Source organism: Pollachius pollachius, assembly GCF_949987615.1.
Source record: "Pollachius pollachius genome assembly, chromosome: 1".
NCBI lineage: Eukaryota > Metazoa > Chordata > Actinopteri > Gadiformes > Gadidae > Pollachius > Pollachius pollachius.
The window spans coordinates 14,280,074-14,306,383 of NC_136934.1; the positions used below are offsets into that span (position 1 = coordinate 14,280,074).

The window sequence follows — 26,310 nt, forward strand, 5'->3', positions numbered from 1 at the left end:
AGAAGGTAGTGGGTCATGCAATATGGTTTAAGGTCTAAATCTCCTCCATCATCCATCTCTCTCTGTCTCTCTCCCGCTCTCTTGTGCCTATAATCTGGTTCAGAGCTTTACCTAAACGTGACTTTGTTGCTAAACATGGACAACATACATCAAATGGGAGGGGAGGGGCGGGCATTTTGAAGGACATATCGGTTGTGTTTGCAGTACTTATGTGATATTAAAAGGGTTGAGCTTTAACCGTTATGAGAGCAGCAGCATGCCGTTCAGAGTACTGGTTTATGAACTCCAGGAAGATGCAGGTAGCATAACCGGCAGTGCTAGTAGTTTGGGTGAACGGCAGCTCAAGGGTACGACATTTAAGAACAACAAAGGCAGAACATTGCTAACCAGCTCAAGGAAAGTTCATTGATTGGGTATCACATTTACAGACTTGTATCTTTGTCTTCAATATCAATCTGACATAAAGCCCAGCAGACTTTTGCACCATTTAAGCAACTCAATGCATTTCCTTCCACGCGCTTCACAAAAGACAACCCTGAATTCTCCATCGCTGCATCTGTTGCAGAGCTCCATCCTCGCCAAGAAACCAAGACACTTCCCCCTTCAGGATTAAGGCCACTTTTGTCTATTTACAATTTAATCAGTAGCCATGTATGTATGTGCCCTGCTGATAGTAAAAAGTGCATTGCGATTTTGTTGCCAGTTTAAAAAAGAAAAGAACACAAACACACCAGCCAAAGAGATCTGCTCCACGGAGCTGCTATTCAGGGAGCAGGCTGAGACAGTGTGGGGCTTCTTGGACACTGTTCATAGTGACCATCTGCACCACTGAGGGCCCCCTCGCTCTGGAGGCGGGGTGCTGGGGCATCGGGAAGCTGGCACGGGAACAAACAACCCATTTGACGCCGCTGGTGTTCGAAAAAAAGGAGTAAAACTATTGACGCAGCGTACCACTGCCGGGTGTGTTTTGATAGTAGCTCTCTCTTCGTTGGTCTTACCAAGTTGACAATCGCCCCGGAGCTGTATTGATTTGTGTAACAGCGATCCTGTTTGAGTGTGTGTGTGTGTGTGTGTGTGTGTGTGTGTGTGTGTGTGTGTGTGTGTGTTTGTGTGTGTGTGTATGTCTGTGTGTGTGCGCATGTGTGTGTGTATGTGTGTGTGTGTGTTGGGGGAAGCTGTTTAAATTGTTTGTCGTTTGGCTTGGGCCGGTCCTGTATCGATGTCTCGTCGGAGCAGTTTGGACCTCAGAATGGGGACGGGTGTTGGGGTGTACCAATGTCATCGATTTGGAACATTCTTTGGGTACCGCTGGGATCAGTGGTGCAGGCCCACCCGCTCGGCCCTAATCTATCACAACCATCTCACTTATTCCGGGGTCGCATACCAGCACCATGTGTCAGGATTCCCTTGTGGGATCGGTGCACTGAGTTACAGCTTGTCCACATGCACACACACACACACACACTCACATAGGAAGGCAGTCAGGCCCAAAAGCTGTCGTTCATACATTACACAAGAATAATAAATAGATACACACGCATGCACACACACAAACATACGCACATTGCTAGAAAACATTCACATAATCACATATAATTTCAAACATGCTTACTGGATGGCATGTCAACAACAAGCATATGAAGACAATATTTCTGACAACTGGGTAGCCTGCTAATAAAAGGACACACTATCACACACACACACACACACACACACACACACACACACACACACACACACACACAAACACACACACACACACACACACACACACACCTCCTCGGCCAAACCCTATGGGTCTCCTTTTGGTTCCATGTCCCTATGGCCTTTTTTTCGACCCCCTTGGAGTAGGTGGGCGACAGACAGACCCATGTCTGCAGCCACGCCAGTACACACACACACACACACACACACACACAACACACACACACACACACACACACACACACACACACACACACACACACACACACACACACACACACAGACAAACACAACCACACCAAGACGCGACCCTCCCCTTAATGACCCCAGATGTGTTAGGGGGCCGGCCAGTGGATGTGGCGTCTGCACGGAGCCAGCCATTTAATTTGACATGCCTAACATGAAAACAAAGACAGACCCCCATTGTGTCTTTCAACAGCATCCAATCATGCCTCCTACTCAATTAGCTAAGATGCCAACAGGAGTGGAAAGGAGTGGTCCTTTTATTAGGGACCTTTCAAGTCTGCTTTGAAGACTTCAATAGGCACAACGTTGTTTAAACTGAGACTCAATGGACCGGTTGAGGGACATAAAACACAGTTTCTCTGGTTAATGGCTTTCTGGTGAATAGCTACATGTCTTCGGACACACTGAGAGAAGGGGGCTACGTAAAATGTTGGAGACTGAGAGTGACAGAGACAGAAAGAGAGTGAGTGAACTGAAAACAGTAAAATACATATATATTGTCAAATATATGTTGTGAAGGGAATACAGCTAGTTTAATTGACCCAAGAAAATAAAAAAATGCAAGGCAGACTGACACGTAATCAGAAAATCCCAACCCACTGAGCTTACTAATTGTCTATTAGTTAGCTGTCAATAAAATGAAGGATATGGGTTCTTCATTTTACTACATAACTCTTCATTTGTGTGCCTGTGTGCTTGCATGATTGCGTGCGTGGGTGTTTGACCGTAGGTGTGCTACGTATGTGTACGAGTGCATTATGTGTGCACGTTTCTGCAGTGCACGTAGTAGTGCACAAAGTAATTATGTTGAGAGAAACTGCCTCAAACCTGAAACGTGAAAAGGCTAAATAAACCATTGGCTCGGTTTTTTAGAGCATTGGATACCGGCAGCAGCTTCTGTCCATTTAAGGTAAGACCCAAATTGACCATTCACGTCGCCTAACATCAGTCCCCCAGCAAACTTCAGCAGGTAAATGTCAGCTTCAATGAAAATCTGAACACTAAATTGAAGGGAAAATGACGGCACAAAATAACCAGCTAAGCCCAAATAAATGTAACCTACGCACACTAATCGTGCCTCTGTGAGTGTGTGTGGTTGTGTGTGTATGTGGGAGTGTGTTTGTGCATGTGTCTATATTGTACATTCCCCAGTGAAACGGGGACTTAAATATGTAGCAGGCTGAATGATTTAGCAACATGTCTTTGGGAGCAGTTTAACTGTAAATTGCTACGGACAAGCAGTCGCACGATGATTAAACAGGCAAGACTTTCTATGGATAAAAACAAGAAGTTAGAAACTTCAAATGCCAGATGTCTTCGGAAAACTACGAAACTCATCATCTTAATTCAGCACAGTCCAAAAAGTATTTAAAATGTTTAAAATACAAAAAACGCACTACCTTCTTAGAGAAAACAAACCTCTGGACAATGTCTCTGACCCCATATGACCCATGTTTGGTTAAGGCCAGGATGGATGGCTATGGAGAAACTCACCTGGCAGCGATGTACAAGGTCCTGTTCATGATCATGACGAGCTGGATGTCTAGTCGGTGTCTCTGCGTGTTGTTCCTGCCGGGCTTGTGGCCCACAAATGCTGGATACTGCTTTGTGTCTGTGGAGGAAACAATTCAACTCATTTAAACACAAGATCCAAATATAAACCACAGCTTATTGGTTGTAAACGAGGCCTGTATCCGTACAAATCAAAACAAAAACAACACGCATTGTTTGTTGTGTATTATGTGATCCCAATGTTCCTAGAATGTTATATAAAGTCCCTTTGTCTCGGTCCCACACTGCGTCTGCAAAATGTGCACTGCACCAAGCACACCATGAAATCCCTGTATTCTACGTGGCTTTGGATGAAACGAAAGAAGCTGCTTTGGATAAATAACCCGAGACAAAGAGCCAGGGCCATGTGAGGTTGGCTGCCTGTTGTTTCAACTCTCCCGGCTGGGAGCGATTCACCCAGGGAGACGCAGGCAGGGGGAGGAAGAGAGAGAGATAGTGCATGAGAGGAAGAAGAGAGGCAGAAAGAGAGGGAAAATGCCTGTATCTTTTTGAGCCTGGCATAGAATTTGCACTATCACACAGCGCATTATAGAAGCCTGACAGAGAAATAGAGGATTAGCCTTTGATGTAGGGTGGGCTCCTCTTCAGATCGCTTTAAGTCTTCCCCTTTTAGCGTGTGTAAAGGGTCTATCCTTGGGTACCAAATGACACCCCTTGCCATCAAAATGCATGCAGATGGCAGAGAAGGAGGAGTAATTGAAGATGGGCGGGGGGAGAGGGGGTGAAAAGCATTGGGAAAGGGAGGGGTAGGAGGATGAAAAACAAAGTTGAGGGGAAGGTGACAGGGATTAGTGATGGAAACCAAAACGAGGGAGGGAAAAATAATGATGCTGCAAGGCAGAAATGAAGAGATGCTAGGGGAGGAGCAGAGAGGAGAGGAGAGCAGAAGAGAGAAAATTAAATGAGAGCAGAAGAGATGAGAGGAGAGGAGAAGAGGAGATGAGGAGAGGAGGAGAGGAGAAGGGGAGAAGGGAGGAGGAGAGGAGAGGAGAGGATAAGAGGAGATGAAGAGAGGTACTTAAATGAGAGCAGAAGAGAAGAGAGGAGAGCAGAGGAGAAGAAAGGAGAGGGTGAGAAAATGAGAGCAGAGAAGATGGATGAAAGAAAGACAGAAAGAAAGAAAGACAGAACAAAAGAAAGCGCAAGTAAAGGAAACTAACAAAACTATTTAACAAACACACAACCACCGGCACCATCATGAAAGTGAAAGCATACTCACAATTTCCATGTGAAATGCTGATGGGTTCCGTGTCTTCGGGGAAGCCTGCCCCGGCTAGCTGCAGGAGCGTGAAGTAGAGTAGCAAGGCCTCTGACCTCATGGTCAAACCCTGGCCGCTGCTGCTGCTGCTGCCGCCGCTGCTATTGGTCCACTAGTATGGATTCACCTCAGACTGCATAGAGAGAGAGAGAGAGTGTGAGAGAGAGAGAGAGAGAGAGAGAGAGAGAGAGAAAGAGAGAATAGGAGGATGTCATGGAAAACAGAGAGAGTGAGATAGAGTAGGGGAAGGAGGGGAGAAAACAGAGCAGAAAAAGTTAGTCACAAAACCACTTTGCATTTCACTTGCATCCTGGATGACTTCCTCAGGCTAGACACAGAATGCTTATAGTCGGCAGGTAGACAAAGGACATAAACAACAGGAGAACAAGGAGTCCCCACCACCGGCACAACTGTCCCTTTGCGAGTCTTTACAGAAGGGAATGGGATCAGTCCCACATTTATTTTATTATATATTTTGTTGGCTTGGGTTGAGGACTGTGTTGCAAGCGAAACAGAATAAATGGGATTAGAGGGGGGTTATAACCTGCGTCACGGATCGATGCCAGGCACAGAGGTAGATCTGCCTCTATTCCTGCCCATCACGCTCTCTCTATCTGTCTCCCACCAATCCTTTCTGCCTCCTTCTTCATCTTCCTGCCTCTCTCAGTATAACGTATAAAGGTGTTCTGTATACTATAATGTTTACGATACAAAAGGCTATTTTAAAGACTTTACAGCATTAGTCTGAATATTTCCGTGTTGACAGGTAAGAGGGTAGGGTTGAGTCCTCACACCTGCCGTATGTGATGACTTCATCGCACTTCCCACAGTAACCACAGGAGTTGTTTATCTTTCCTCATGAAGTTTCCTCAGTTTTTTTTGGCAACAAACGACTCCCATAAATCATTCCAGACAATAATTGTAGCAGTAAGTAATCTCATCAGACATTGAGGGTTTCATTCATATAGAATATGTTTTGTTCAGGTTAAACTCTGAGGGGAGCATTTTGAGGGTTTTGTGTACAGGGTGTTGTACCAGCTGGTGCAATAGCGAGGGGGGGTAAAGAAATCTAATAAAATGCCTGATTTAATTTGCTGCAGCTGGATAAAAAGTTGTTTATCCCATACTGTATTTTCATTTGCTATTGTGCGCACGAGAGGGAGAGAGATAAAGAGACATGGGAGGGTTATGGAATCACAGATAGAGGAGGAAGACGCAGGAAGAATTAGCGAAAGGCGGAAATTGCTCTCTCTATCGCTCTGTATCTATCTCCTCTCTCACTCTCTATCTCTCTTACTCCCCACCCCTCTCGCTCCGTCATTCTCTCCATGGCTGTGTGAATCTCATTCAGTGGCAGAGTGAAAACACTATTCATCGGGAGAATCACTTGAATACTGAGGAGAATACCAATACTACAGCCTAGATACGACCTTCACCCCCCCCCCCCCCCCTCCCGAGCCTCCCCCTACGCACACACACACACACACACACACGCACACACACACACACACACACACACACACACACACACACACACACACACACAAACACACACACACACAGAAATACACAAAAGTGCACACCCTCCACCCTTGCCACTTTTCTTAGCCACTTGTACCGCTGCCTCAGTTTACTCTGTGGCATATCCCACTCGTTCTTTAGGACAAACCTATTGCGGATTTTGTAACAAAAAGAATATGGTAGTGGAAATAATTGGGTTTTCTTGGAAGGTCAGTTCAATCTGTGATAAAATTATTCTTTATAAGTATTTTTTTATCAAGTACGTATTTTACTACACAGTAGGTGTCCATGAAGGGCTGAACCTAGTTAATTTCCTAAACCTTGACCCCAGAAGTCGTCCACTAATTGATTGATTGATGATCAGGAAGTGACTCAGGCGGGGAGGCGGTCCCTCTGGGCATTGTGACAAATGGAGTGTGTACAGAGGCAGAGAGGAGAGAAGACAGCCACGTGCTACTGCTGCTAGCACCGAGCTCAATACTGTCCCATGATTTATGGGAGCAGTCCTATAATCCCATTTTCAAGATATCAATTAATGATTTTATATTTCAGTTTCTAAATCCGAGACGAACCAAAAAGAAGCTTTGTTCTCCGTGCGACAGTAGATTTTGCAGCCTGTTATAAGATCAGTTTAATCTTAGTCAAGTAATCTAATTCCGGGTAATACACCCCATGCGTTATCCCGAAACAGGAACAAGGCACACACACTGTACAAGCTTCTTAATCTTATAAAGCCGTCATATTCATCCCTATTTCTTTACTCAGAACGTAATACTAAAATACGCTCTGAAAACCGCCAAGAACCGTCCTCTATTTTTAACGCACTAAACAGATGAGGCACAGAATGACTCTTCAAGCCAAGTTAAGTCTTCAAAAGCCACGCGGAGATCACACACGTGTGGCACGGGGAAATAAACAGTCACTGAGTCACGCTCGTCCTTGAAGATCAAAATTGTTTCCTTATGTTCAAGATCCTGATTTGAAATGCTACTTTATTTTCCACTGCTGAACATAGTGGTGGCCTATACATTTACCTCTGATCTGACACCTCCACACCTTCATGCTCACATGCACAGGCACCGACACACTCACACACACATGCTCAATAATATCTGACGGCGATTAATGATCGCACATGTACGGAATCCAATAACAATCCACTGCTGACAGTACCCACATGTGTAGATTATATATGGATATAATCTCCTTGAAATACACGTCTAGACAAATCAAAGACGGAAACCACAGCAGCAATATCTTTCTTTACACCTAACGGATTGTCAATCATAAGGTAGCAAGCAACATGTATATGCATGTGCATGTGTGTACATGTGCGTGTGTGTGCGTGTGTGCACACGTGTCTGTGCACACAAAATTTAATCAAGATGGTTTGAGGCAGAAGGCCCCCAGCAGGAAATAAAAACCCTACCGCCCAAGATGCTGCGAGGCTTGTATACACACGCTCGCTCACACACACACATGCACACACGGACAAACACACACACACACACACACACACACACACACACACACACACACACACACACACACACACACTGACACCGACAGATACACACAGAAACACAAGAGAAACGCACACGTACACACACACGCACACACACACACACACACACACGCGCACACACAAACACACTGCTCAGGTAATAAACGCATTTGTACCCCTATTCTCCCACAGGTTGGGAGGCCTCCGGCGAGGGTTGGGTGGTGTGGGCAGTGGAAGCCAACAGCATTAGCATGGACAATAAACAAATTATCAGGGCTAATGATGTTAGCGCTCCAGTTGCGTCAACATGTTAGCCATGGAGGCATGGCGCCGGAACCAAAACAATTACATCCATTTATTATCATGACAAGGTCAGCAGCAGGGGGTGGTGCTCACTGCCCCGGACTGGGTCTGAACCCCGAATACCGTAGATTCCACATCCACAACACCCCTGAACCTAAACACTTACGCGCACAGAAGGCACGTAGGAAGTGACCTGACACACACACACACACTGATGGATCACACACACACACAGAGACACACACACACACACACACACACACACACAGACACACACACACACACTGACCGGACACACACACACACATCAACACACATGGGCTGGGAGCCAGATGTTTAGACCATCCCCTCCAATACTAGCCTCCAACACCACTCTGTCTTTACTTTTTGAGTTACTTTCAGTCTTACTTCTGCGATGCATACCGACACAAATACTCACACACAAACTCACACTCAGACACATACAGACATACACACACACACACACACACACACACACACACACACACACACACACACACACACACTCACACACCCCAGGGTAAGGGTGTGGTGAGGAGGGTCGTTAGACACCTACTCGTTTAATCCGCTCAGGCGCTCACTGTGTTCTCTATCTGCCCGAGCAATGAACTGGGAGACTGCTCTGTAATTACATCAGGATGGGCCTGCTGATGTCTGGGCTTTAATAGGGTTGGTTAGGATGTATGTTTACTAGCTCTCACTATATGCTTCCGAGCTTATGACTGTTGGGTTGTGTGTGTGTGTGTGTGTGTGTGTGTGTGTGTGTGTGTGTGTGTGTGTGTGTGTGTGTGTGTGTGAGTGTGTGTGTTGGGGGTATATCTGCGAGTGTGTGTGTATGTTTGTGTATGTGTGTGTGTTTGTGTGTGTGTGTGTGTTGGGGGGTACATCTGCGAGCTGTGAGCTGGTTGACAATTGCCGCTACACCAGATGTGTACCACACACTGCGAACCCGCAGTCACAGTGTGAACTATAAGAACTAACACATGGGTGTAAACAGACACACACAAACACACCCACACACACACACACGCACACACACACACACACACACTCACACACACTGGCACAAACGGACACACAAACCCACACTCCAACACACACACGCACAAACACACACAAACACACGCACACACATACATACACTGCCACACACACAAACACACACACACACTTAACACACGAACACACACACAGACACACACCACAAATGCAGAAACTTTTACGCCTGGACCAAACAAATACGAAGATAAACGACGACGTGCGCATCACCAACCAAAGCAGCACCTGCTGGCATACATGTTAAGAATGACCTGGGATGAGCATGTGAACGCTCGCGGGGGTGGGGGGGGGGAGAGAAGGGAGGGGAGCTGGGGGGAGTGAAGTGGCAGATCACATAACAGTAAAAAAGAAAAAAGAGACAAAAGGGGTATGAAGATGAAGGAGAGAGAGGAGACAGTGAGAGTGTAGAGGCTGGGGGTGAGAGACAGGGACGTGTGAGAAACACGTCGGGGGGCTTTTTAAATGGAACTCTTCAAAGCCTTCTAGGGATTGTTCACAGGACCCATGCTCCACGGCAGGTGTTTATATTTGTCAGCCCCGGCCTGATAAATCAGACACAGAAGAATAGAGAGAGTTCCCTGAACGGCCCAGGAGACTATGATAAGGCAAGGGAGTGGAGGCTAGATAGATAGAGACACACAAAGAGAGAGCGAGAGAGACAGAGAGAGAGAGAGAGGGGGGGGGGGGGGAGAGAGAGGGTGAGAGAGAGAGAGAGAGAGTGAGAGAGAGAGAGAGAGAGAGAGAGAGAGAGAGAGAGAGAGAGAGAGAGAGAGAGGACGTTTTGGAGAGAGAAAGGTAAATGGAGGGATGGGACCCGTCTTCTGGAGAAGGGAGTCATGCCAGCATTAATTGTAAACACAGCAACTTGCACACCAACACACACACACATACACACTCATCGTACACTGTGTATCTGGACACAACTGAGGGGGTTGAGACGCATGCATGTTGGTGTTTGCATTTCATTTCCGCTAAGTCGGCCCCTCTCTTTAGATGCTGCTGGACAGATGAATATCAGTGTAGAAGAGGTGATCCATCATGGTTTGATTATTAAAAGACAATGAAGTGGACATGAATGGGGCAACCCCCATTGCTGTAGGCCCCTTGATTTAAATAGAAGCCTAAATGCAAGACCGTCTCCCTGTAGTTGAATGATTGATTCTGGAATTGAGCCAAGGTAGACACAGAGAGAACAAGGACCAAGAGAGAAAAATAAAGTTGTGTGTGTGTGTGTGTGTGTGTGAGAGTGTGTGTGGCTGTGTGTGTACATGTGTATTTGTCTGTATGTGTATGTCTGTTTGTATTAGGGATGGGCAAAACGATTCTTTTCCGGGAATCAGTTCGTTCAGTTCCGTTCACTATCACGATTCGTTCGTTTGATTTGTTCGTTTGAGTAGTTTGTTAAGTCAGAAGGTCTGTTAATCAACATGCATGTAGCCTACTACTTTCTAATGTTCTGGCAAAATTACCCAGATGTACCAAGTGTAAATATTAAGCATATATATAAAGCACATACGTGCCTTTTTTCTTCCTAAATATCCTTAATACATAATGGGGTGCAGTAAGAATTAAATGGCGTCTTCCAAGTAGCGCTAATAAGCAGTGAAGCACGTTAGCAACTAGACCAAACAAGACTCGTAATGGTAGGTAAAACAATACTTTATTAAAGCATGCAATTGTGATTGTGTGAAGTGCTTGCATGATATTGAAGCCTACAGCGACCGTTAGTTAACGTGTGGTGGTGCCTTATAATTTTTTTACCCATGGGCCATGGCAACGCAATTGCTACCTGCTCTCATTGGCTGAATCGATGAGAACGTTTTAGACTCAATCAATATAAGGTCGCGGGAGACAAAGCTCAGTTCGTTCCTTCTGTTCTGTATATTTTATTTACGTGACCATCTTTTTGTTATATGTTTTGGGAATCAGTTCTCGTCGTTCACCTTCGGGATTTGTTCGTTCTGACCAAATCGTTCGCGACCGACCCATCACTAGTGTGTGCGTGTGTGTGTGTGTGTGTGTGTGTGTGTATGTGTGTGTGTGTGTGTGTGTGTGTGTGTGTGTGTGTGTATAAGAGAGAGAGAGACAAAGAGAGATTTTTAGAGAGAGGGGCGAAAGAGAGAGTGTGTGGCGACAACTCAGAATAACAGCAAGGTAACAAAGACATCAACTGGCGTGGTATAAGCTGAGCCGTTATTATTTTTACACCTCTCCCTCTGTGATGTGCAGCAAAGGCTGTTAGGCCCGGACATGCTTCCGTTTCATAATGACAAGAGGAAAAACAATGGGTTTTCATTTCAGGATTATATGGAGCATTCACTTGATAGTTATGTATCACTGAGCCGCTACTGAGCCACAGAGTTACCTGTGTAGGAAAGGACTGGAGAGACGACTGGAGAGAGGAGAAGAGAGGAGAGGAGAGGAGAGGAGAGGAGAGGAGAGCTGAATAGGGGAGAGGAGAGGAGAGAGAAGAGAGGAGAGGAGAGGAGAGGAGAGGAGGGGAGAGGAGAAGAGCTTTGAGATGAGAGTGAAGGGAGGAGAGGAGATGAGATATGAGATGAGAGTGGATGAGAGGAGAGGAGGAGAGGAGAGAACAGAACCGGAAAGAACATAAGGAGTAAAGGAGTAGCCTTGAGAGTTCAATTCAAAGGAAAAATAAAGACTCAAAAGAAAGAAAATAAGGGCCGGCTGAAGACAGCAACGGGATTGATGGGCGTTCACTATATGGGCATGAGCCAAACAAAACTGGCAACATGTCCTCCCTCTGAACAGCAGGCAGAGCAGAGCAGATAACTCTCTTCCACTTCTACTCAATGTTTACTCAGGTCTGGTTCAAATCGAGCTGTTACTGATGAGTAGCAGTCCTATTTTCTTTTCCATACTGTGACTATAAGCTTCTGGGTTTATCTCCTTGTAAGCTTCTGGTGCCTGGCACGCGCCAAAACCCAATGGAAATATCAAGTAATATCTTACATATGCTGTTGCTATTATTTTTAATTATTCTTTTCTCTTTTTGGGGGTTTTACCACCAACAGAGCATGAAAAATATCTTGATTGTAGTCAGCCTGTGTCTCTTCTTTGTCTTCTGTCAGCTGCCTGCTCCCCTCATCCCTCCTAATCGCTCTCTGAAGTTCGTCTTCTGAGCAAAGAATAACAGAACAGCAGAACGGCAGAGCCTGGCGTCTCACCGGTCCCTGTGCTGCTTCGTCTCCAGAAATCCTTATGTATATAAACACAAACACACGATCGCACACACGTACTCGCACAAACACACACACACACACACACACAAACAACCACACATTTACAGACACACACAAACACACAAACACACGCACACACACATATCCAGACACACACACACACACACACACACATACACACACACAGATACAGACACAAACACTAGTGCTGAAAAGATTGACCCCAAAAAAGAATGAGGTTAGATATTTAAATATCAGAACCTTTTCCTTGCCCGTCGATCAAGACGGTGTGGCGACGGGGTTGAGGTGGGGTTGAAGTGGGTCTGGGAGCAGCTGATACAGGGCCCGGCCGACCACGCAGAGAAAATGACTGCTGATAAGGGAGACGCCTGCTATCTTGTGGCCTTCTCCCTCTTTCTTTGGATCCAATTATCTACCCCGTCTGATTCGACTTTCTGTCTGCCTTTCTTCTGAATGGATGAAATAAACACTGCTTATCCCTCCCGCTATTCAGATGACTCAGAGCTCGGGTCGGATGGGGAGCGCTTTTACATTTACCCGTCACTCCGGTCACAGAGTTAACATAGGAGAGGAAAAGACATGGATATAAACAGAGAAAGAGGGAGAGAGAAGGAGAGGGCGCACAAGAGAGAGGACGAGAGAGAGAGAACAAGAGAGAGGGAGAGAACGAGAGAGAGAGAGAGAGAGAGAGAGAGAGAGAAAGAGTGAGAGAGATGTTGTGAATTTGTCGCAGAAAGATAAAAAACCTAAGAATCACAGCCTTGTCTAAGTGTTTATTTTGATCCAGGTGACATCACCCCCAGACAGGTGATAAGGACTATGAGAAAGAATATTCTGTCTGGATACAAGAAGACTGCATACACGACTCTCCTGGGGCGTGACCTCAAGGAGGCAGCGGCTGCATTAATAGGGTTTCACTGAGCAGAGTGCCACATTAACATTTCAGAGAGGAAGAGGGAGAGAGACAGGGAGGGAGAGAGAGGGATGGAGACAGAGAGATAGGCAGACAGAGACAGAGACTAAAAGAGAGGGAGAGAGCTCCCTACAAGACATGGGCCCAGAGTCCCTCAGAGTAGAGCTAGCACTGCCCGCGGTACACAATGCTGTCAAAACATAACACAACTCTTTCTTCAAGGGGGTTGAGTACAAGCCCTGGCGTCTGTGTGAGTGTGTGTGTGTGTGTGTGTGTGTCTTCATAACGCTCAGTCATCTCTATAGATCTATAGAGCCTTGTTAGAGTAGCAAAAGGCTGTTGAGTGAAGCACTACTTACTTTAAACTACTTAAGGGAGGAGCTCTGATCAGGAGATACTTGCAAGGAGCGCTGAGAAAAAGCCTGTTCGATAGCAGGGCCCAAAATTGATGAGCAGAGTCACAAAGAAGATGAGATAAGGCAGAGCGTTTTAATCAATCCTCCTCCGAGGTCAATCTCCAAAGGGAGGGGTGGGGTCAGGCGGCTTCGTGATGACGCAGCTCAGTGGTTTTAAATAATAGAGTAGACTAAGTCCACATTAAGTATCATTTTGTTTACAATCAGACGTAGTGGCTCAATTGGAGTCATCCATCATCAGGAACTTGGGAAGTTAGTTTGGGTATTTAGGGAGTCTTGGACGGGGGGGAGGTTGACTGCTCGCAGTGGGATGAACAAGGAAGGCCAATCAATAAAACAATAGCACTAATTCTGGGCAATGGATAGTCGCTAACCGTCCTCCCGGACAGGGTCCAACCGTAAATGAGGGACGTTTCAGAGTCAATATCGAGCTGTCTTTTAAACAGACGATGGAAATGATGGATGTCTGTTGCTGGTAATGACCCCCTGTTGGTTGACCTCCAGTTAATAGAGATGATGTCAGGAACAACAACAACGAAGCATACCAAATGAGTGCTACTATGAAAACAGAACTTTATGGGTCACCCCACAATACAGCGCAACATGGAGTCCCCCCCCCCCCTCCCCTCCTCCTCACCAACTGTCCGGAGTACAACTGTTCCAATCGCTGCCTTGGGTTTTGTTTCCTTTCTTTCTCACTTCTCCAGGAAATGTAGACGGAGGCTATAAACAGGCTGCCTTCAGGGATGCTGCTCAGGGTGTTGCTCGCTGTGGTTGTATCCTTTGGGGGCAGTGTCACTTTTCACAGCCTCCCACCTTGCACATAATACAAACTCCTTGTGGGTGCTAGCAGCTACGGTGTTTTTTGACTTTCTTTCACTTTTGTCGTTTTTTTTCTCCAATGTTTTTTTCATTCGCATTCTAAATTTCTGCTTTGTTTCAGAACTGTCGGTGCAGATTCGCCTGAGAGCGATGCAGAAATGGATCACGTGGGATATTGAAGGCAAAAACAGGAATTTCAAATGCATTTGAACTGTTGTGTAGCATCTCTGAGAGAAATCCCAAAGATGTACGCTGTCTTTTGGAAGTTTCATGTGATTAAAAAGTTGGCAAGATAAGAATATGGCATCGGATGGAAGTTCACTTTTGCAAGAGGATGTTTTGCAAGGCACAGCAAAATCTGAATATGTTATGGATTGATTTACTCTTTTGATGATGTCAAAATTAATTTGAGCTCTGGTAATGCCATCGTCTGTGCTCCCAGTGACTCACATCCCATTATGATAAGTGTCTGAGTCGGGGCTGATAACTAGCTTGCTGGCCTTCCGCTTCAAAGCAGCAGCTGGCCTATCAGATCTGACTGAGCGCGATGCTAATCTGTGCTAAGGTAATGGGCTAGCTTGGGGTCAGGAGAGGAAGAAACTGTGGGCAGCAACTGTGAGTCCACACAGGCCTATTCGATTTTAGAGTCAAGATTTGTTTGTCAATGTGTCAGTAAGCTTATTTTCCCTCTTTATTTCCACTTCAACTACATATGTTTCTCCCCTCCCTAGACATCTCTTTTTCAATGCATGTCTCATACATTCTCAAATGACAATCGAAAACACATACAGCATCTTTCCCTCCATTTCTCCCCCAAAAAGGGACCCATGAGTTATCCTGAGGCAAGCACGGAAAAACAGCACAGTGACAGCCAGACATAATTACATTCAGTGGTTTGTGCCGTGATCCTCAGGGGCAGATAACCATGAGCGGTCAGTGTGTGTGCGGTGCATCATATCCAACAGCAGCATTATGTATCATCTAAGATGATCCAGGACATCCAGTCCAGCAATAAGTGCAAGAGAAACTAATCAATAAACGACAGCACAATAAACGCTGCACTGCCGGTATACAGAAGGAACCTGTCCCTGTTCCCCGCGTGCTTATCTCCACACACCATATTGTGGGAGGGAGGCGCACGGCTCACCTCCTACAACTGTAAACTAATGGATGAAATGACAATGGATGAGAGATTGGTGAGTCTGCTGGGTTTAGTGTGCGAAACAAAAGTATCTCTGTGAAAATGAATTGTACGGTGTAGTACAAGCTGTTACAAACCGAGACTTTAGCGGCAGATATATAGCGAAAGGGTAAATTACCAGCAGCAAGACAAGCCAGTATAATACAAAAAAACCACCCAAGCAATAACAATTATTATAATGCTTGTAAACCGGTGCAAGATGTGGCCAACAGTATGGGGCAAAATATTCCCAAAGATATTGAAGATTTTTGTGAATAAATTAAAAAAAGTGAGGAAGGAAAACAACCCAAAGACAACTACATCAGTAAGAATAGGACCACCATGAATGTTATAATTATTGTCTGGTTCGTGCTTCTTTACAAAACTCAATGAATACTGTGGCTAATTTGGAGACGCCTGTCCATCTCAAAACTTTACCATTACAATTAAGCACTTCAAGGTGTTTGTTGGGATTTCAAAAAGAAATTGATGTTAATAAATAAGACAATTAAGACATGGTTTATGTGCTTTTCAAATGCTCACAATGCAGCCAAGACAGGATATCGCTTAGTGTTGCCAGCTAATTATTGACGTTGAGTGTACATGGTTGCCAAAATAGGCCATTTTTTCTTTATCAATGAGCAATCATGGTTCCAACCTTGAATCAAATGTTCTTTAGATGTGTACTTACATAGAGCTGGCTAATGGGCTAACCTATACTTATTCATAATTATTATACTTATTCATAACTTCTGAGTGCAGTTATCTCAAGGTTTGTCCTTTCGTTTTTGTGTTTTACTGGCCCATTTGAAGGCTTGGGGCTAGTTTGGCCTGTCTAATCCAAGCTGAAAGTAGGTCTTTACAACCCTAGCCTAAATGGAACTGTACATTTAATTATACTTTCCAATGACCACATGGAGTGTGAGTTATTGTTTTTTAATTAATAGTGTGTGTTTTGTGCCAAATTACTAAAAGCATTAGAATGACCAGCGGTAAAAGCATATAATGCCACATATTTATGTAAAATAAGTCTCATTGAAGGTACAATTGGGTAGTTAACATGTGTTATGTGAATGAGTTAACATAAGGAGGAGGGAAAGGACAATAACCCTGGTTCATGTGCTTCTTGTTGTATGATGATGTAACAGTAATGCAAGAGCCTCGAGCAATCGAAGTTCATTCTTAGTTTATTAGTTAGCATGAGCGTAAACAGTATTATGCTAATTGGAAATCCAACGGCCTTTGACAACTGACAAAAACGCTGCTGTCTTTATAAATATCTCTTAAAATTGCACATACAACCGCAAATCTGTAGGCAACAAACCAAAATATATTCACCTTCCAAAAAGTGTCAGGATGGATCTTTTTTAGGGTCATTTTGTATTTTTGTGCTGTCAAAACCAGTTTCTCCTGAGCAGACATGATTTCCCAAGCCTCTACACCCAATTTATCCATATATCTATACCTATCAAGCTGGGTTAAGTAGGTTCAGACTACGGGAATCCATCTGAGGCATGGTGATACACAGTTGAGGCCTGTGTTTATGCTTCTCATCGTTTCCCTTGTTTCTAGATGCATATCCCCCCCCCCCACCCACACCCCATCCACCGCTGCCCCTCTGTAACAAATTTCTCCTAAGTGCTCATGACGGTTCTTCAATAAGTAATTTTCCGTGCAGTGTCATGGCGTCTTTGTGATGGCTAACTTCTTGTATCAGCAGTGTCGTGCAATCTTTCTAATGGAAATGTTGAATTAAGTCAGCAGCGTGCCGTTCACGGCGGCGGATCATAATTGTAAATTTCTGTCACGCGAGGGTTCAACCAGTCACCCTATCGCCTGTCTCCGTATGAAGAGCTCGGTGTCTTGTAGAGGGTACGAACCGCTTCGCCCTCGCTGAGCGTGCTGCGGTATGAAGTTACGCTTCTATTGGTCTGCGTAAAACCATGTTTTCACTGGAATGAAGAGGGTGAAAGGACAGAGAAAATCAATGCTTTGTCTTTAGCCACCTGTTCTACTTCTAGGGACCTGTGATGAACAAAGGAAGGCAGAGTCAGATTTATCGGCCAAGGTTTTTCTCGCTGGGATTTAGGGGGGTTCTTCTCTGCCCTTCCCCTGCCCTTTCCCGTGAGGGATAAGGGTTTAGGGTGTAGTCTCAAATAGGCCTTTGAAGCCTTTTGAGCACATTAAGTGAGATCAAGATACAAATAAATTTGTCCTGATACAGGTGGCGCAGAACAAATCAAGCCTGTATTTGCCTTCAGTATCACTGCAGCTGAACAGAGGCGAGGGGATTTGAATGGAAAGCTTTATTGGGCTTTGGATGGAAGGAGCAGACTTCCGTTTACGACCGCAGTCTAATTGTCAACATATTGCTTTTCGTATTAAAAAAGTTCACACACCATTCACTTCCTCGATTTCAGTGTATGTTTCCTTTAGGTCCCACAAGTAAAGTTTCACTACTCTCAGTCAGGATTACAGGGATATTGACAGACTCTCGTTCCACAAAAACACAACACGTCAATGTCGACTTAACGCTGGGATTTTTTTTCCGGGGTTGTTGGTTCTTTCAATTACACAGCAGCAGTAAATCAAAAACAAACACACTGAGAAAACTCCTCGACACCGGGTTTTCCCCTGGGGCTTTCATGTCAACCTTTTGACCCTTCTTCCATTACGCCTATCTGCGAACATCTAAAGACCTGCGTTTACAACTTCCTGTCACTTTAGGGACTGGGAGTGAGTTAATAGTGAAGGCTACCAGGGCAGAGATTGAGCGCTGCTGGGTCTGGAGACCATTGTTCTTGCTGATCAGAAGAAGCAGAAAGATGGAGGAGTGTCCAGTGTGAGAGTCCGTAGAAGATTATTGGAAGGAAGGCTAGCTCTGCAGCATGGCATGGCTGCATGATTGATTGTGCCATTGTGTGTGTGTGTGTGTGTGTGTGTGTGTGTGTGTGTGTGTGTGCGCGCGTGTGTGTGTGTGTGTGTGTGTGTGTGTGTGTGTGTGTGTGTGTGTGTGTGTGTGTGTGTGTGTGTATGAAGCAATAGTTTAATACATTAACTGTGACTGCAGAGGTCCTACCCTTCCTTTCAAAAATGTTGATAGCAGTTATAGTTTGTGGTTGTTTAATTCTAGGCCTGGTTTAGGTTAACTAGGGTTCATTGCATTGTACTGCATACTGAATAAGACCTAGTGTTGAAAACCCTATAAATGTATCGCAGTGATGGGAACCAATAAGGAACCAGTCCCCTTATTAGGGAATGCAGACACATCTATCATATCTGTTTATATGGATGAGGAGTTGAGAATGTCAGTGAACTTCTCCCCGGAGTTTGACGAATAGATCTGTGAGGCAGGCAGTTTCTGTCTCACTTTGATCATGAGAACAGTGAACGAACACTGTTTAGACAGTATATCACGTCTGAGTGATCGAGTGTGAGAGGAAACATAAATTTATGACGGCTTTGAGGCACGCATATAGATAGTCTTGTTGTTTTTATTTTATTTTATCTTTCTTACAACCTGTTCTTACAACCATTTCTAGAAGACAAAGACAACGTTTAGCTGTTCAGGTATGCGTGTGTGTGGGTGTGTCTTTGTGTGTGCGTGAGTGTGTGTAATTGCATGCACGTGTGTACAGTATGCGCATACTAACTAACGGCATCATATTCCCAGAGGAGTGCTTAGCCTGGCTGTGACTGCATCCTCTGGCATGCTCACATGAACCGCTCACCCTGACGCATGCTGTCAAAGCAATTCATCTCTGAGCGTCCCGAGAGAGTCCCCCGACGCCACCTCACCCTCGCACGCGTCTCTCTTTTTTAAATTCCTTAATTTTGCTGCTATTTCCTGTTTTGCTCTTTACTTCTCCCTGTGACTGTGGACATTATCTTTGTCTTTCTAGGCATCTCCTTTCTCCCATCTCTCTTTCTCTATCTCTCTCTCTTGCTCTCTCTCTCTCTCCCACTCTCTCTCACTCTCTGCCTGTCCTATCCATCTGGCCCTGGAGATAACCATAAGTCTGGTTCTACTCATGCAGACGAAACATCCAGAGAGACGAGCAGCGTCTGGGTGAACTGCAGTGGCGGGGCTGTATTTCATCCAAGGCAACGCTGGAGCAAAACATAATCCATCTGTTTGTTTTCTTCTCCTGTTCCTTCTCCTCCAGTTCTGTTCCACCTCCACTAGGGATCAAATTGACATGCAGATCAAATTCAAGGGGAAAATGTGATTAATGAGTGTGTGTGTGTGTGTGGGGGGGGGAACGCACGGGATGTAAATCCACTTAATGGAATTGAAGATGAGGGTGAGTAAGTGAGGGGGAGGCGGGCAAATTGGAGGTGGGGAAAAGTGAGAGAGTGGGGGAAATCAAGGAGATAGGGAGAAGCTGTGTGTGTGTGTGTGTGTGTGTGTGTGTGTGTGCGTGCGTGCGTGCGTGCGTGTGTGCGTGCGTGCGTGTGTATGTGTGTGTTTGTGTGTGTGTTACTCAGGTTCAAATACATATTAAGCTAAAAGGTAACAACTTTGCGTCAGCGGCTGAGAATCAGAGAGAGGGGATAGAGAGTGAGAGAGCAAAGAGGGTAGGGGAGAATAAAGGGCGAGAGAGATTGAGAGAGTGAGCAAGAGATAGCATAGAGGTTAGGTGGAGGATAGAGAGAGCGAAGGGGGGAGAGAGAGAGGATGGAAGGATGGAAGGATGGAAGGATGGAAGCTAGGGGAAGGAAGAATGTAAAGCAAAGGCAACGTCTTCCTTTCTTCTTTTTTCAACACTTTGCCCATTCCATCTCCTTTTGACGAGTCCCTAGGGTACTTTATCCCTCACCCCCATCATTAAATCTATCCATCTGTCCATCCATCCGTCCATCCATCAATTGATCCATTCATCCTTCTTGCCCTGTCAAAACCATTCGGTGCAACTGGCACAGCTTCTCTTTCTGAACCAAGGAAATGCCGCTAGCATCAAAAACATTCTCAATCTCCCTCTTTGTCTATATAGCTATCTTTAGAAACAGAGAAAGGGCCTTAACGTCATTGCCATTACAGTATAGCGACTGTAACAATAAAATCTCTGCTTTGCCGAGATTGTTACGGCCCACCTAAAGACATAAGAGGATCAGCTTGTTCATCCGGTAACTTAAACCATTTAACTGTTTGTGCGTTTAATTCCACAGACATGCCATTTTTAAGGGAAAAAACAGGAGACGAAGGAGCTATCTTGTCAGACAATGCCTAGGGCTAATTCCCTGATCATGCTAGCTTAGCTAAAATACCCCTTCTGAAGTTTCTAGGCAGCTTAAGTCCGTGGGCCTTAAAATAAACTGTGAAGTCAAAAGGTTTTTGTTTTGTGTAGGTGCTTACTCAAACTTTTTTAAGTTTCCAAATGTACACTCTTTATTGGGACAAAATTATACTGATATGAAACCACAATCAGCAGACTTTTAAATGAGGGATGGAAGTGAGGACTCCGATTAGCGGTCACTTCCGTAAGTTAAACACTAAATCCGTAAGCACAAGCATAACCCAACGTGAGAGTAATTAGTAAAAAAAGTAAGCCAGCTTTCACCTAATTGAATAGTAACTAATGTAGCTAATTTGCGCAGGCAAGGTCACATAGTGAACTGTGCAAAAATTACCCCTGAACAATAATGTATTCCTTCATCCGAATGGTGACAATATTTATATTTTTAGACTCACACTTTCACGCAACTTCTTTCTGACATTTTCTGTCATTGTCGAGGTGTTGATTGGAAGACAGTTCACTCGATTTTTCATCAACTGAAACCATGGTAGAGCTCCAGTATTCTCACTGACTTTCCTTTCGATAAGTTTTCTGTGAGATAAATGATGTCAGTGTCTCAATGTCATGTCAACGAGAGAACACAGAGAGTAGACATACACAAGATGACATAGTTATACATGCAGTCCTCCATCTACAACTTGTTCTCAGTTCAATAGCTTGACAACTGCACCCACCAGAAACTGAATCTACTTTGTCGTTTTTTTAACAGAATTTTGACAAAATGGCCCCTGTTCAAATAACATCTCCTCTGCTTAAGGGCCACATCGGCCCCCTTTGGCGCCTGTTAAGTGTCTGCTCGTTGGCTGAGGACATTCACTGTGGCTGACAACAACACTCCATAATCCCCTCGTGTCATAGCGGCGCGGCCTGCCACAAGGTTCAGACAGACTATAGCACTGGAGGATCAGCCACAGAGGAAGGGCGAAGGTGACCGAATTCAAAGACAGAGCCTTTGATGAGGTAACATAAGCGAGAGTGGAGCAAACACATACAACTTTCACAAGACATTTGAAAAAGTCCTATTGAAATGACGATCTAAGTAAGAGTTTGGTTCGGTTTCAATACAGGGTTTAAGGCATAGCAGAGACTGTTTATTTGATGTGACTTGTTTTCCAAGCACAACCTGCTGGTTGATCATCAAACTAATGCACCATGCAGGATAAGCTACCGGTAAACAGCACTTAAGGCCGTTAACAAAGTTAATCTTTTCTAAAATATATGTCATGCCGATGCTATTCATCTTCTTGTATTTTAAAACAAGAACTACACTTTATATAGGCGATAAACACGCATGGGATAATGCTGCAAAACTGATGAGATACGCCGGGTTTTATTTGTTATGAAACTGTTTTGGCTTCTGTCACGTGAAAAAAGAAGAACACATTATCAACCACCCACATATTGTAGGTACACCACAAGGTCTCGGTTCATTTGTAGGCTAGTCTGTTGCCTAAGTGGGAGCGAGGACAGGCGTTTAGAATGAATGACATTGAGAAAACCATGCCATTAATTCAGATGGAATACTCTGTCTGGAATTGAAAGAGCTAGCACCAATAAATGGCCCCTAATAGCTCTGTATTACAGACACATAATCATTCCACAAAAAAAATCCCACCAGGAAATGAAAAGCGAAAGAAGTTTGATGAGCGTTTATTGATAACAGAGCAATTTTTAATGTTTCAGAAACAGCCCAAAGCAATGGGCGGCTTGTGCTTCCTAGAGGCAATGTATGGTAATGGATGGTAATATCATGGATATCATTCAGTGTGTATACCAACTTGAATGGTATCTAAAAGCATGGCAAGGGCTTATCCTGCATGTATTTCCATATTAGCATGGAGCCCCATATGAGTGAATGCATTTCCCACGATGCACTAGTTACTGTATTTACATATGAAGCTCCCAGGTTCCTATCTGATGCGAGAGGAGACGACAACAACGGCAGAGGCTAATCCCTGAGATGTGGCTCAGTGCGTCTCAGCCCCAGGGAAGAGGCACTTGTAGAGGGAGAGAGGGACAGGGAGAGGAGAGCTACTTAAATCAGCCCATTGTCGTGGTCCCCCCCTCCCCCCGGGAGTAGATTAACTATTTTAAAGCAAAGGTGACGTCTACCGCTGGCTCGTTGCCGTGCAGTCCGAGAGGCGCGCTCCAGCAGACACAAGCTAACTCCTCCTGACTCTCTGATTTGTTTGGGGCTTGAGACTACCTCCCTCACATGCACTCTATCTCGGCCATTCTATTATACCCCTCTGCCTCCTCCCGCTGTAAGGGAATGTGTCTGAGAAGGAGAGAGAGAGAGAGATAGAGAGACACATGCCCTCTTTTTCCATCTCTCTCCCTCTCTCTCCCTCTTGATCTCTCTTGATCTCTCTCCCTCTCTCTCTCTCTCTCTCTCTCCCTCTCTCTCTCTCTCTCTCCCTTCCTCTCTCTATCTCTCGCTCTCTCCCTCTCTCCCGCCATCTCTCAACCTCCCTCCCTCTCTCTCTATCTCTACCTCCCTCTCTCCTTCCCTCTACCTCTCCCTTTCGCCCACATTCCCTCACTAGGTTATTCGCTCACCCTACTCTTTTCAGCCAATGGGAGTATCGGGGCCTGCTGACATAAGCCCATTGAGAGGGAGAGAGGTTCTTCTGCTCACAATCCCAGTGGTCTGTATGAGCACCGGGGCTGGGAGTGCGGAGGGGAGCGCTGCCACGGAGCACGGACGGCTGATTAAAACCCATTATGCTGCGGCGATGGCACCAGCCTCCTGAATGGAGGCAGTGGGAACAAGAGGCCCGTATCGCCGTAGAGACCGGGGGGGGGGGGCGGAGAGAGAGACGGAGACAGAGAGAGGGAGGGGCTGGTCGGTTGGTTGGTGCTCAGGGAAAAAGGGGGGGTACAAGGGGAACAGGGGGTTGAGGAGAAGGGGCGATGTGCACATGGCAGGCAACACGTACATATGCGAGACGCAGGGAATGCGCGCGCGCACAAACACTAACACATACTCACACACACACATACACAGGCACACAGACACACACAAAGGCGTACAAACACACACACACACACACTTACACATACTCTCTCTCTCACACACAAACAAACACAAACACACACTGCCGTACAAGCACACACACACATAAGAGGCATTTGCAGCATTGGGGAAGAGGTTGGTGCTGTGGTGCTGTGGTGTCTATGGGGAAGGAAGAGGGATGAGACGGGGGAGGAGCTAGATTGGGAGGCTCGGGCCGCAAGGGATGCTGGGAGTTCTCGGCTTGGAAAACATAGATAGGGGGAGGGTGTGAGGTGGAAGGTGGCGAAAGCAGCAAGGGGTGCAGAACATGGGAGGATGGGGGAGGGGTGATTGGGGTGATAGGAAGTTTGGGGGGAGGGGGGTCTGAGGGTGAGTAAGGCGTGACGCAACATGGGACCAACTCCACACTACGCATTGGATACGCTCAGTGTTCACCCAAAGCCGAGCATTGAATGAATGCTGTGAAAAATGCAAATATGTTCCACAGCGCCAGTGTATGGGGGAGGCATGAACAAATAATGAAAAAGGAAAATGATATCGAGCTCCCCGTACTTCTCATTGTGCTCCACCTTGTTCTCGAATGTAGTGAGTGTGTGTAAACAGCATCGTTGCCTGTATGGTATAAGTACATTTGAATTCACCGTGGAGCATCTATCTCCTGCCTGTTTCCCCCATACAACCAGCCAGACTCGGCTCCCTTGGGGGCTGCTGCATAATTCATCAGTTCTCTCTGTTAAGGCTCTGTTGAGGTAACAACTCCGACGAGCGAAAAAGCCAATACAAGGTCCAGCCTGGATGATGGTATGTAAATACATATATATATATATAAATATTTATGTCTCTATACATTCCTGGTCATACATAATTAATGATTGCTTAAACCCTGCAGTGATTTCCTTACGAGTATAGAGGAATTACGACCTGTGTCTGAACAGAGACATCCTTGTTCCTCCTATTGTTACACTCCAAAAAGCGGAGAACCCGGGGCACGCCATAAGTATGCACACACACACACATACGCCAGCACACATGAATTAACACATATGCATGCACTTAGCTCTCTGATTGTGAGGATAGAGAGGATAGGGATAAAAGACAGCATCATTCATCACACAGAAGTGGATTCTGTGGATTCTCCTCTACTCTCCCAATCTGGCGCAATGCGTGCGCGTACGTGTGTGTGTGTGTGTGTGTGTGTGTGTGTGTGTGTGTGTGTGTGTGTGTGTGTGTGTGTGGTGTGTGTGAGAAGCCAGGGGATAAAGGAGGATAGGCTCCAGCTTGAGGTCATGCCATGGAGGCCTCTTCATTGGGGCCCACCCTGCTTGACATACACACACACACACAAACACACACACACACACACACACACACACACACACACACACACACACACACACACATACACACACACACACACACACACACACACACTCACAGCCAGACAGCACCAGTTTAACCAGCAGCCTACCAGTTGCTGCCTGTTGGTTCTCCTCTTTTAAATCATAACATTACTCATGTCATCATGACGTAAAATTTTATGATGTCTCATTTAGCAATTGGAGCACCATATACAATAGTGCAACGTTTTATCGTTCTCCAAATCTCACTGTCAAGTCCTTACTTGTTCTGACTGTATATTTGCCGATACTAATGATCTTCCTTTCGCTGCCTGTTCTACTGCTATGGCAAACATTATTATTAATAATAGAATACTTGTATCACTGCCCAAAGGCTTATGCTCAACAGAGAATCACAGGATTGCATAATTTCATGGTAAAAAAAGAAAAAACTGCATCTGTATGGGCCCGATATATAATTCATGCACATAACAAGAAAACATCTCATAGGCGGGCATTTGTTAGAAAGTTGAAAACAAACTTCTGGATCAATATTGGATAAGCTGATTCATTGCATGCTGTGGTCAGAGCAAATCTGTGTTTGAGAATAACCCTGGTTTCATTTCCAAGCTGAAAAAAAAGGCTGAGAACAATCCTAAAAAAGCTTTGCGCAATATAGCCAAAAATGTGAAACTAGTATTTATTTTAAATGTGGTCACAATGGCTTGTTTGATTATGAAACAACCATCAAAAGGTAATGACTGGAATGGTTTGCACTATCTCAGTTGCCACAAAATTCTGAACAAATTGAGCTCTGTAAGACCTGTGTTTTCTCAAAATGCTCCATTTCTCTTGCTTCTCTCGCTCTCTCTCTCTCTCTCTCTCTCGCTCTCTCGCTCTCTCTCTCTCTCTCTGCT

General features: G+C 45.3%; 1 protein-coding gene across 2 annotated transcripts in view; it reads right to left on the reverse strand.

The window, feature by feature from the left end:
• sema6a (sema domain, transmembrane domain (TM), and cytoplasmic domain, (semaphorin) 6A) overlaps positions 1-26,310 on the reverse strand; it is an 88,170-nt gene that overhangs the window by 57,454 nt on the left and 4,406 nt on the right. For both annotated transcript variants that reach the window (XM_079732380.1, XM_079732379.1), the window contains exons 2-3: positions 4,742-4,913; positions 3,445-3,562 (exon numbers count right to left, since the gene is read on the reverse strand). In XM_079732380.1, coding sequence (XP_079588506.1) covers positions 3,445-3,562; positions 4,742-4,841 — 218 coding nt within the window. In that variant the 5' untranslated portion in view covers positions 4,842-4,913. The remainder of the gene's footprint in view (positions 1-3,444; positions 3,563-4,741; positions 4,914-26,310) is intronic.